The sequence below is a fragment of the Typopeltis vanoorti genome, chromosome 2 (genome assembly GCF_054136105.1).
Source record: "Typopeltis vanoorti isolate ZY-2024b chromosome 2, IOZ_Tvanoo_1.0, whole genome shotgun sequence".
Lineage (NCBI taxonomy): Eukaryota > Metazoa > Arthropoda > Arachnida > Uropygi > Thelyphonidae > Typopeltis > Typopeltis vanoorti.
Genome location: NC_143550.1, coordinates 41,055,886 through 41,069,389, shown reverse-complemented (window position 1 = coordinate 41,069,389; position 13,504 = coordinate 41,055,886). Strand labels below are relative to the sequence as shown.

The following is a 13,504-nucleotide window of genomic DNA, read 5'->3' as shown; positions in this document are numbered from 1 at the left end:
TTGTTACCTTCTCCTAAAGACAAACTCTCACTTCTGATGCTACCATCCATGTACGAGGTTCCATGCTCCTGTAAATTGTCTTACTATGGACAGACAGGTAGATCTGTCCATAAACGCACTTTGGAACATCAAGACCATATCCGTCTTGATGTTATCAAACCACAGAAATCTGGTCTTGCTCAACATGGAGTTGAAAACCCAAACCATAGGATCCATTGGGAAAAGACCAAACTTTTACATAGATCTTTATATAAACATGAACATTTATATAAAGAAAATGCTGAACCCCTACTTCACAGACCAAATCTAAACCGTAATGACATTCTTGCTATGCCTAAAGTATGGGAAATTGTCATACAAAATTGTGTAAAATAATTTTTTTATATATGTTATCTTATTTTAATGTAATTTTTTTTTCTTTTTCCCATCCAGTTATATTTTAATTTAATTCTATAATATACTACTGCATGCATATTGGGATTCCCTTGTAATCATGTGCCTAACTGTATGTTATTCCTAGTATTTTTTGAATTAACTGTACTGACAATGTCCTAAGATACTTAGGATGAAATATTTACTTATTAAAACTTATTACTGTGGTTATTACTTGTGTTTGTTTAGTTATCTTATGTATGGTCTAATTATTTACTCATTAACTTGTAATCTTGTTGGGCTGCTCCATTGTAAAATCTTATGCTATCTACTAAGTCTCATCTATTCTCATTAATTCTTAATAACCTTCCATAATTATTTTGTTTGCCAAGCCCTCCTGTCTTAACTTCCATTTTAGAAATTATGGACTTTATAACCATGTTACAGGGTGTCCCAAAATTCACGCAAGATTTAAATTTAGCGCCATTTGTGCGGTCAAGTGTTGCCAACGAGAAAAAAAGACAGCGTGACAGCTGACAGTTCAGGGTTATTAAAAATGGAGCGCTACATGAAAGAACAATGCTTCAATGGATTATTGAACAACAACAAGTGGATGCTTATTTTTCGAACAAAATCATCTTCAGCGATGAGGCTCATTTTCATCTTGATGGCTTCATTAATCGACAAAATTGTCGCATTTGGGGTTCAGAAAATCCACGAGTGATTGTTGAGAAACAAATGCATCCACAACGTGTCACTGTTTGGTGTGGATTTTGGGCTGGAGGCATCATCGGTCCATTCTTCTTCGAAAATGCGACTGGTAAGGCAATAACAGTTAATGGTGCTCGCTATCGCGACATGATAATCCAGTTTTATGTGCCTAAATTGCAAGATATGGATGTGGAGGACATGTGGTTTCAACAAGACAGTGCTACATGCCATACAGCCCGAGAAACAATTCAATTACTGCATGAGTCATTTCCTGGTCGTGTAATTTCCCGTTTTGGTGATCAGAATTGGCCGCCCAGATCATGTGACTTAACGCCATTGGACTTTTTTCTTTGGGGTTTTTTGAAGTCTAAGGTTTATGCCAACAAGCCCACGACCACCCACGCCTTGATTGAGCACTGTATCAACGAAATTCAGCCACATTTATGCAAAACGGTCATGGAAAATTTCGACAAAAGAGTGCGTATGTACCAGCAAAGCCGTGGAGGCCATTTACCCGATATGCTATTCCATCCATAACCCTATACTGTATACTTTATGAATCAATAAGAAATTACAATTTTTAATTAAAAACCTGTGTTTTCTATCAAAATTACTTCTTGTGTGAATTTTGGGACACCCTGTATATATAAATAACTATTTTAATTTCCCGACGTTTCGACCTCCAGATGATTAAGATCATCATCTGGAGTATATACAAGGACAAGCTGAGTTACATTTCACACAGTATGCTAAAGAGACAATGATTTGATAAACGGTTATTCTACTGGCATGAACTGTAGTGAAAAAAAAATACAGATAAAATTAAAAAATTAATTAATTATTTAGAAACTACATCAAAGCTAAATTCTATTTAAGATAACATAAGAGAAACATTCTTTCATATAGATAGTTTTCTTACAGTAACAATGATGTCCTAATTTAACATAACAATTGTTATATTAGATTTAAGATTCTGGATTATCTACAGTACTGTTTATAGTTAACTCTTGGGGAGAAAGGTTCCGTGGGTAGAACATATGCCTTCCATATCCTTGGGATTTTTAGACCATCATTATTGTTCAGATTAGGGTGGTTGATAAGAATCTCACAGGCTTCCTTAAATTTATGTTCATACCATGTTTTGGTATAATGTAAACAACTGGTGCTTTTCCAGTCAATTCTATGTAAAGTGTTCAGGGCATGATCAGAAAGGCCAGCTTCACCATAGTTATTATATTTAATGTGCCTTTATGTTCCTTTTGTCTGATAGGAATTGTGCGTTCCTGTTTCCCCTATATGGTAGATTACAGGTGCAATAAATACAGTATAGTTCAGGGTGGGCCAGCAGAGGGAGTGGGTCTTTGGATGAGTTGAGTAAGCTTTTTAATTTTGCAGGAGGTTTAAAGGTAGCTTTGAGGTTGTATTTCTGTAGTATTCTGTTTATTTTATCTGATGTCCCTTTAATGTAAGGAATGGTTATAGTTTTATTGTAGTCTGGTTTATCTTTGTTTTTTATTGAGGTCTTGTAGAGAATTTTGTTAATAGTGTTTTGGCTGTAACCATTTTTTAGGAAAGTATTGCTGATAACTTTAAATTCTTCTTTAAGCTCTTGTTCATTGCAGTACACTTATTCTCTCAGACCCTTCTTCTAGACAAATTTATTTTTTTTAATGACTGCACCAGTCTAGAAAACTTAATATAGTCTGAGAATAACAAGAGCATGAACAAAGGTAAGGTCTCAGCAAAAATCCTCTTAACATTACAGCAAGTCATAGCTATTGTAAATCTACTCATGCACACAGGTATGAATTTTATTTGAGATAGTGCATTGGCAAATGATCAGATCAGTTGTTGCTTAAACAAAACATTTTATTTTAACTTAACTTGAAAATACAACACAGTGAAATTACTAAATCTCTTAACATGCCTAACTTCAGCAAAATAATTATATCCTTGAAGTACATACACTTTATACCCACTTAACATTTACACTTAACTTAGCACTATGAAACACACATTCATTACAATAGGTATAGAATAACTATTCCCTCTAACATAATGTACTTTCAGGAAATAATCCTTGCACCCGCAATACATATACTCTTGTACTACCTTGTTACTCTACAGTACCTTACAAAACTATACCACCGACCTTCTGTAACATCTGTAACACTTATATACAATTTTCACTTATCTAAGTTACAAGGAATATAATAATATCATTTGTTTACTCACAATTCTTGCAGTAAGCTTACAGTTCTCTTTCGTGAACTATACTTCAGTTGGGATATCTTGAATCCTTTTCATTATACAGGACACATTCTTAACTCGGACATTTCTGTACTCCATCTCTTTTATTCCATTTGCTAACTCATTGACCTGACATCAAGCCTTTTGCAGGAATCATGGCCAGCTATTCAATGGGACATATGTTGTCGATCGCTCCTTGGAAGTCTCCCGGAACATTCTAGAGGAATTGCCAACGATGTAGTCAACGACATTCTGTAACACTTATATACAATTTTCACTTATCTAAGTTACAAGGAAAATAATAACAATATCATTTGTTTACTCACAATTCTTTCAGTAAGCTTACAGTTCTCTTTCATGAACTATACTTCAGTTGGGATATCTTGAATCCTTTCCATTACACAGGACACATTCTTAACTTGGACATTTCTATACTCCATCTCTCTTATTCCATTCACTAACTCATTGACCTGACATCAATCCTTTTGCAGGAATCATGGCCAGCTATTCGATGGGATGTATGTTGTCGATCGCTCCTTGAAAGCCTCCTGGAACTTTCTAGAGGAATTGCCAACGACATAGCTCCGATGATGGGCGCTAAACTTCTGGTTGCATACTTTTTCCACTCGGCCGACTGTTAACCGAAATGCCTGTAGCAGCAGTAGTGCCAAGTCTTCTCCTCTTTGTTGCCCGTAGTAGTAGTCCCCTTAAATACGCTCCTTGCTCTTTTTTCTTAATCTTTGAATGTCTGTAATTATCCAGTGGTACGATGACGTTACTCTGGTTTTCTCGCTGAAGGGCCTTGACTTAGGTGATCGATTTGTTCACAAGTTGTTGTGAACTTTCCTGATACATTATTCTTATTGCTTACTTACAATCTTCTTCTGCAGCTTCTCCCACTTAAGTGGGGTCACTGTTGATGATGAGTCTCCTCCACATCCTCCTGTCTTGTGCTGTCACCACATCCAAGTTCTTCATCCTCAAGTCCTCTTCTACCAGCTCCCTCCATCTCTTCTTTGGCCGCCCACGCTTCCTCCTTCCTTGCACGTCCATCTGCATGACCCTTCTTCCCACATATTCGTCCTCCCTCCTCATCACATGACCAAACCATCTCAACCTTGCCTCCTGTATCTTCGCTCCTAAGTTCGTAACTTTCACTGTTCCCCTCACATAGTCATTTCTCAGACGATCCTTTCTGGTCACACCGCACATCCACCTAAGCATTCTCATCTCTGCTACTTCCATCCTGCTGATGTTATTTTTCCTCAGGGCCACAGTTTCTTTAGCATATGTCATAGCTGGCCTCACTACTGTCCTATAGATTTTACCTTTCAGATTGATTGGCACCCTCTTATCGCATAACACTCCAGCCATCTCCCTCCAGTTCCTCCAACCCGCTTGTATCCTGCATTTCACTTCCTTCTCAGCTCCTCCATCTTCTTCCACTGTTGAACCTAAGTATCTAAAGTTCCTTACCTTCCTGATGACATTTCCTTCCAGCTCCAGATCTGTCTCCTGGCTGCCTCCCACTGTGCAACACATATACTCTGTCTTACTTCTGCTCAGTCTCAAATATCTCTCTCTTCCAGTACCTTTCTCCATCTTTCCAGTTTAGTTCCCACTTCTTCTCTTGAATCTACACACAGCAAGATGTCATCTGCAATCTGCATACAACATTGTCCAAGGCACATCTTCTCTCACCTCCTCCATCACCACCACCATCACAATGTTAAACAGAAACGGACTTAATGCTGACCCTTAATGCAAGCCAACTGTTACTTGAAAACTTTCTGTATGTCCTAGACGGGTCTGAACACTTGTCTTCACATTTCTTTACATCTCCCGCACCAATCTGACATATTTCTCTGGAACCTTCTTCTCCCTCAGACACTTTCAGACTTCTTGTCTTGGCACTCTATCGTATGCTTTCTCCAGATCAATCAGTGCCAGATGTAGCTCCGCTGTTTCTCTCGAAACTTTTCCATCATCTACTGTAACCCAAAGATAGCATCTGTTGTTGATCTACCAGGCATGAAGCCAAATTGTTCCTTTGCAATCTCCACCTCTTTCCTCAATCTTCCACCAAGAACCCTTTCTAGGATTTTCATTGTGTGGGACATCAACTTTATTCCTCTGTAATTTTTACAGTCTTGTGCATCCCCTTTACTCTTGTAGATGGGGACAAGAGTACTCTTCCTCCATTCCTCGGGTATATTTTCCTGTTGGCAAGCTTTCATGAACAGGTTCCCACAGCAGGTCAATTCCCTCTTCCCCCAGTGCCTTCCACGCCTCCACTGGAATCCTGTCGGAGCCCACTGATTTTCCATTCCTCATCCTCTTCATGGCCTCCATCACTTCTGCTCTACTGATGTTCTGCACCATCCCCTCAGAAGGCAGCCCATCTTCTCTGTGAGTCCTTGCATTTTCCTCATTCAAAAGTCCCTCAAAGTATATTCTCCATCTGTTTCTTATGTCCACATCCCTCCATAACACTCTTCCTTCAGCATCTTTGATCTGCCTCACATGTAAGATGTCCTTTGCTGCTTTATTTCTATATTTCGTTAGTTGGTAAATTTTTCTCTGTCCTTCCTTTGTTTCTAATTGATCATATAGATCTTGATATGCCATGGTCTTCACCTGTGCCACAACTCTCTTGGCTTCTTGCTTTTTCTCTCTGTACACCTCTCTGTCCTCTTCCACTCTTGACTTGTCCCACTTCTGCTTTGCCTTCCTCTTAGCTGTCACTGCCACTTGTACATCAGGATTACTTTTGAATTATGTTTCCACCAATCTTGTACACTTTCCAGCCCATCTGAAATCCTCTCTAACACCCTCTCCCTAAAACGATTCCTCACACTCTTTTCTTTTAAGCGAAACCATTAATTGTCTTTATCCCATGGCTTCCAGAGGTTCTTATCTTCGATCTTATTTTAAAGTCTGCATACCGCAGTCGGTGTTGCTGTGCCACTTGATCTGTTGGAATTACTTTACAATTTGTCACAACCTTAAGATGTTTTCTTCTAGTCAAAATGTAGTCAATTTTGTGAACTGTTGTTACCATTCCTAAATGTTATCAAATGTTCTTCCCTCTTGTAGAAAAACGAGGTCACAATTGCCAGATCAAATGCTACTGCAAAGTCCACAACCCTCTCTCCTTCCTGGTTCATCATTCCCACTTCGTGGCCGCCATGCACCCTTTCACAGTCTTTATTCTGTCTCCCTATGTGTCTGTTCAAGTCTCCTCTGACAATCACCATCTCATTTTCTTCCAGTTCCCTCATTTCTTCATCTAACACGTTCCAGAACTCATCTTTCTCTCTGCTGTACAGCCAAGTTGCGGGGCACATACACATAATACGACCACCTGCTCTTCTCAAAGACCCAATTTCATTTGCATGATCCTGTCGTTCCTTTTACCCAGTACTTCGCGCTTCATTCTGCCACACACCACAATTCCTACACCATTTCTTCCCTCGTTATTCACTCCAGACTAGAACAATTTATATCCATCTGCCAGTTCCTTTGCCTTTCCCTCTTCCACCTTGTCTCCTGCACACATAAAATGTCCAACTTCCTCTTCCAGTCATACTCCCAACATTCAGTGTTCCCACTCGCAACATCCTCTCCACTTGCTGGGCTCGCTTCTTTAACCGCACCCGCCCTTGATGCAGTAGCCCTCATCCACTTCTCGCAGCTGTAGGGCGATGTGGCTGCACATCGCTTAATGGGTACACTCTAGCCCTTATATCATTTTCTCTCTGACTCATATCATAGCTAGAGCTGGCAGCGAAGTTTTATGACTGGATGCCCTTCCTGACATCAACCCTCACCATTTATCCGGGCTTGGGACCGTCACCTATTGAGGCTAGCTTGCCTCCTTCAGTGGCTGCATAAGACGAAATGACTTAGCAAGATAGGAAAGATTCACCCCTAGCTCTTGAATACTCTAATAGCATCAGGGGGGAGGAGCAAGGAGAGGAGAAAGAAAGAAGGGGAGGGACCAGTCTACAGAATAATATAACAGATGTATATTACATTAAGTAAGACATGGTCCAGCATCTGGTACCTCGGGTTTGCCATGCCCATACTCACTAAAGTGAGCCCTTGAGATGTTAATACAATGTTAATATCATTTTCTCAGATTTTAAGTTCAATATTTTAAACCTGAATTATTTAACACAAAGGATATTCACACAAAGGAATCTTACATTAATTTTTTCTACATTATTTTGGCCTAAAAATAATGTAGAAAAAACCCTGGAAAATCAAGTTAGAAAAATTAATTAAATTAATTTATCGGACAAAATTTTACAATACTGTTTATTTTCTTTTTACTCCTAGATATCTCTAGAATTTTACCAAAAGAAAAGGGCAAGATGGCCATTCCCTGCTGAAAGTATTCCATGGGAAGTTTGGACTGTGAGAATAAATACCATCACCTTACCAAATGAACATGGTAAATGGATTTGCATGCTGATTCTAAAAATATGTATTCATCTTGATGCTTTTTTTTAAATTCTTTCATATGTATTTTATTATTACTGAGCTTATGGAATAGAGTTATTTCATAAGTGTGGTTATTATCCAACATTAATAAAATACATATTAATGGTAATAATCTAACTTTACAGAGCAGTCAAAATCAAGATATACTCATGCAAATGATTTGTTAGCATATTGCCTAGATAATAATGTTGGTTGGTGTTACTCACATATGTAAGTTAACTAAAACAATTTATATAGTATATAAAAATACATAGTTTAATATGTCCTAATCCTAACCCTTGACTTCCTCTCTTTGAGAGGGTTGCAGCTGATTACTAGGGAGATAATGATGCAAGGTGGTTTCCTGTTGCCTTCTTTGTCATAAGTATTTGACTGTAGCCGTGTGTGTTCACAGGACTGGTTTGCCTGTTTTTATTATTTTAATTTTTAATTTATTTTAATTAAATTATTCAAAATATTAATTAAATCAAATTATTTTAAATTTTATCATTTATTATACGAAAAACAGATATTTATAAGCAAGGCTCCAGAAATGAAAGTTAAATCCCACATAATATATATATACTTGGCAATAGTACTGGTCAAATTTATATAAATATTTTTTATAGGTGATGTTTAAAAAACTGAATATTAATTGTTATGATGACAGAACAAAAGAATTACATTATTTAATTCTTGCTACAGCTTACACATAATTATATAGAAATATGTTTTCTTTTACAGGAGTTTGTGAGAGACATGCTCACAGTAATTTAGTTTTGTTCTATTTCACAAAACTTAAAAGAGTGGTTTGTGTTTCCTTTCATTTATTGTTCATAATGAAGGGTGAATTTATGTAATTTATCCATAAACAATAATCCACTCATGGAAAAGACAAATAATTCTTTATGAAAATAACAAGAAAGTAGTTAAAAAAAAACTTATAAAAACTTACTTTTCATGATTTAAAGTAAGTCACATAATCTGTCTCTGATTCACCTTTACATAATAATTGCATGGTTTAAGTAACAGTATTAAAAATCCTTTTCATAATGTAAAATGTTCAGATATATAATTGCACTATGCAGTCATGTTGTGAATTGTGAAAATAAGTGTATCCAATACTATATTACAATTAAACTCATACTTAGAGAGGGTGTCAGAAAAATAAGAAGAGTATAAATCTGTCTTATTTTATATTACAATTGTTAATGAAAAAAAAGAAAATTGATCTTGTTAAATAATTTTGCATAGCTTGATGATTTTAAGCTATGCAAAATAAAATGCATTCTTTACCCCAAATTAACCTCTGAATTCTAAGTAGGCATAAGTTTATAAAGGAATGTGAGAGATTAATAGTGCCACCTGTTGTCATAGATTGGAATTACTTCACATTTTGAAAACAGCCAAATTAATTTTTAGTAGGCCAGAAAAGAGTTTAAAGGAAAATTAACTTATTAAATTAATTACATAGGTACTATCACCCGGTTGCATATAATACTTTAATAAGTTTATTGGCAGCAACCCATAATCAAATAACATGACAGTGAATTATGTGATATTTTGAAATTTAAAAATAAAGTGTAAATTATTGAAAGAAAATAAGATATAGTCATACCCCGACTTATGCGAATCCGGAGTTACGCGGTTTCTTATATGTACGTATTCCCATCCCGCTTCACGCCTCACCACTAGTCGTATCTTTCAGATACGACTAGTGGTGAGGCGTGAAGCGGGATGGGAATACGTGCTGGCTGCACTCGGCAGTGTCGCACATGCTGTGAACAACACCGATGTGTTTCACGCGGTGTCCATTCATACACGATTTTTATAGTCTACAAACCTTGCGATTGTTTAATGTTATGTTCTTGATAAAAATTTTATCACATAAAAATAATAATGTCATCCAAAAGAAGCAAGTCTGATTCTTCTAAAGCTAGCAAGAAAAGAAAAACATTGACTTTGGAAACAAAACTCAACATTATTAAGGATTTTGAAGGCGGAATGAAAATTTGTGAGCTAGCAAAGAAGTTCAATCTACGGGAATCCACAATAAGAACAATCATAAAAGAAAGGTTTACAGATTTTGGAGGACATAGATTCTAATGAGGAACGAATTATAGCCACAAGGCAAGGAATAAAAAAATCATTAGCTTGCTATGAAGAAATTTTGTGTGACAAGAAAAAAAAAAATTATATTGTCAGATGAATCTATTAGATTTTATGAAACCATCGACATCGAAATAACTTTCTTTTTTTTTATGAATGAAAAACTACAATTATGATTATATTTCTTAAAAAATATAGGTGTTTTTGTAAACCTTTGGTACCAATTGTATGTTTGTATATATAAATTACATGCAAAATTATACCCCGAGTTATGCGAATTCGACTTACGCATGTTTTGTTGGTCCCACCTACTGCGTAACTTTGGGGTTTTACTGTATTTTGAATGTTTTTAGAAAGAGGCTGAAATTCACTTGCCACTTGTTACTGATAACTTGTCTATGGCATGTGGATTTCTGGAGGCCTGTTATAAGTGTCTTATCCCACCTTTCATGTAGATGTTAACTTGAGTGTACATAACAGAAGAATAATGTGCAACAAATATCACCTAACAATCCTGTGGCAAATACCATTCCAGAGTGATGTTGCATATAACTTTTAGATTATTCTTCAAGGGAAAGTAGCATTCTATTAAAAATAAATAAATACATAAAGTGCTCTCTCCAAATACATTGTGAAAATAGAATCGTTCATGAATATACAACATAAAAGTCACCTTTAAACCATGTCTTATACTACATTTATGGTCTCTCATATACATCATAAAGGTAGTCTTAGAGACTGGGCTTCACTTTTATGGTCTCTTAAAGAATGAACAATTTGATAGGGACAGGTATCTATAAAATTATATCTGTGGGAAAGCATATGTAGGACAGGCCAGTCATTTGAAATCTGGACTGGAGAACATATCACTGTTGTCTGACATATTACTGCCACAACATGATGGGATAGGACTCATTGCAGTCAAAGGATGTCCACTTGACCTGGACAATTTCTAAATGCTTTTCAGAGTGGATTGAAGATACATTGAACCAGACATTTAGAGACATGGTTATATAACATTTTAACATTTAAAATAATTTACAAATTATTTATGTTTTAACTTTATATTTTAAGATTTAAAATTTATATTTTAAGAATTTGTTGAGCTGTTGCAGGATAATTTACTCAAGCAGCATGTGATAGAAGCAACTCAGGTAACTATTCTGCCTCCTGTTGATGACAGTGATCATGCAGTACTCACTTGGGAACGTACTAAGTTTATGAGTGTTCCATTCAGAAAAGGTTATGTGCTGAACTACAAAGCAGGAAATTATGACCAACTGAGGAGTAAACTTAGTTCAGTGGAATGGGATTGGTTGCTGGATGAGAAGAATATCGACAGTGCATGGGAAGCATTTAAACAATACTTAGATGATACAATATCAGAATGTGTCCCGAGAGTTTGAAGAATAAATAGGGTAGGAGTCAAATGGATGTGTAATCTTATTAAGCAAGAGATTCATAAGAAAAGGATGATGTGGAAGGAATACCATGTGAATGTGGATGATGTCCGTTACGAAAATTATAAGCAGCAGGTGTACAGAAAGCAAAGTCTGAGTATGAAAAGAAACTGGCTCTGCATGCTAAAGACAACCCACAAGAATTATATCAATACGCTGCAAGTAAAAGAAAGGATGAATATGAAAGAATGTCTCTTCTAAATGCAGATGGCATGAAGGTTACAGATGCAAAAGAGGTTGTTCAAGTAATGAGTGCTCATTTTGTTAAAAGCTATCAGCCTGGTATATGCAACATTGAATAAATTCATTCAGCAATAGGGACTGATAGGATATCAGCACGTGTAATAAAAGAGTGTTCAGCTGAACTGGCTATTTAATATGAGTCTCAGAACATGGAAAATTCTGAAGGAATGGAAAGAATTTATGGTAATTCCGTTGCAAGAGTGGGCAAAGACTGGTGTATCCAACTGTTGACCAGTTAGTATTTCAGGAGTGGTGGTGAAGATTTTTGAAAAATTGTTTAGGGCTTGTATTCAGAAATGGGTTGAGAGTGAATCTCTACTTTGCAATGAGCAACATGGGTTTACTAAGGGAAGGTCATGTTTTAGCAACTTACTCACATTCTATAACAATGTTACCATTGAACTAAACATGGGGAATGGATACACCAAGATACTTTTGGATTTTGCTGAGGCTTTTGACAGAACACAGCATGGTAAACTATTGCGTAAACTAGAGAATATGGGTTTGGATTATAGAATATTAGTGTGGATAAGAGGATAGCTGACTGATAGATATCAAAAAGTGGTGTACAGGAGATGTGAGTCTGTAAGATTTAAGGTAACCGATGGTGTACCACAAGGATCGGTGCTTGGTCCACTGTTATTCATTCTGTACATTAATGATATTGGGAAGTATTTGACAACCGACATACAGCTATTTGTTGATGATGCAAAGATAGGTAGGGTAATCAGGAATGGTGCTGATATGCAGTACTTGCAGAATGATATGAATAGGCTGGAATTGTGGGCGTGGGAAAATAGAAGTCAGTAAATGTAAAGTCATTCACTTTGGCATGATTAGATATCCAATGTCGTATTATATTGGTGGGATTATGCTCGAAGAAACTGATAAGGTTAGGGATCTTGGCATGTTAGGAGATAGGAAGTTGAAGTTCAGGGACCCATGTAGCAAAGATTGCAAATATAACTCAAAAGGTAATTGCAATGCTGAAATGAATGTTCATATGTAAAGATAAGGATGTCATTTTTCCTCTTTACAAGGCCTTGATAAGACCTCTCGGACTATTGTGCACAGGTCTGGTTTCTATTATAATTCTGATATAGTGGAGAGAGAGAGAGAGAGAGAGAGAGAGCAAAGATGAGTATTAAAAATGATATCAGGATTGTGGAATACTGATTATGAAGACAGATTGAGAATTTGTAGACTGCAGACACTAGCAAACAGGAGAAAGAGGGGGTGATATGATTGAGACCTACAAACTTCTGAAAGGGTCATACAGGATTTCAGTTGATGGAATTTTTCAATTTATGGCAGGTGGGGAAAAGACGAGGGCATCCTTGGAAGCTGAGAATGAATGCTGCTAAGAAGTGGGTGTGAGGGCTAGATTTTTCTCTCATAAGATGGTGTGTGATTGGAATGGATTGTCATTAGATGTTGTGAGTGGAAGCAGTGTGAATGAATTCAAGAATATGTGTGATAGCTGATTTGTGTATTATGTCGCCTTCCTTGATGAGTCCCTGACTCCTTGGAAGTCTTAATAATAATAAAAATCACCAATTAAGCCATACTATATGTATGCTTCTGATGCATAGTACAATGAAAATTAATGGCTTTAAAGATTTAAAACTGTACTTCAAAATACCAACATAAATAGACATAGCTAAATTAATACATAATTTACATGAAAATTTGTATGTTACTCTTTTCCCTTTTTATACTGAACATGCCCATGAAATATGGACAAAAGTTTTATGCCAGTAAAATTTAATTTTCATGCAAGTTATCTATATTAATTTAATTATATCCAAGACTAACTACAAACTATCTTGCAGAACTAACCGTATGTCTAATTTTCCCATCTTTTTTGTAATTTA

The 13,504-nt window shown here is 36.4% G+C and overlaps 1 protein-coding gene across 2 annotated transcripts in view; it reads left to right on the top strand.

The window, feature by feature from the left end:
- The window catches only part of LOC150108955 (autophagy-related protein 101-like), a 95,109-nt gene that overhangs the window by 65,788 nt on the left and 15,817 nt on the right, over positions 1–13,504 (top strand). For both annotated transcript variants that reach the window (XM_090404540.1, XM_090404541.1), the window contains one exon: positions 7,675–7,789. In XM_090404540.1, the coding sequence (XP_090260666.1) occupies positions 7,675–7,789 (115 nt within the window). The remainder of the gene's footprint in view (positions 1–7,674; positions 7,790–13,504) is intronic.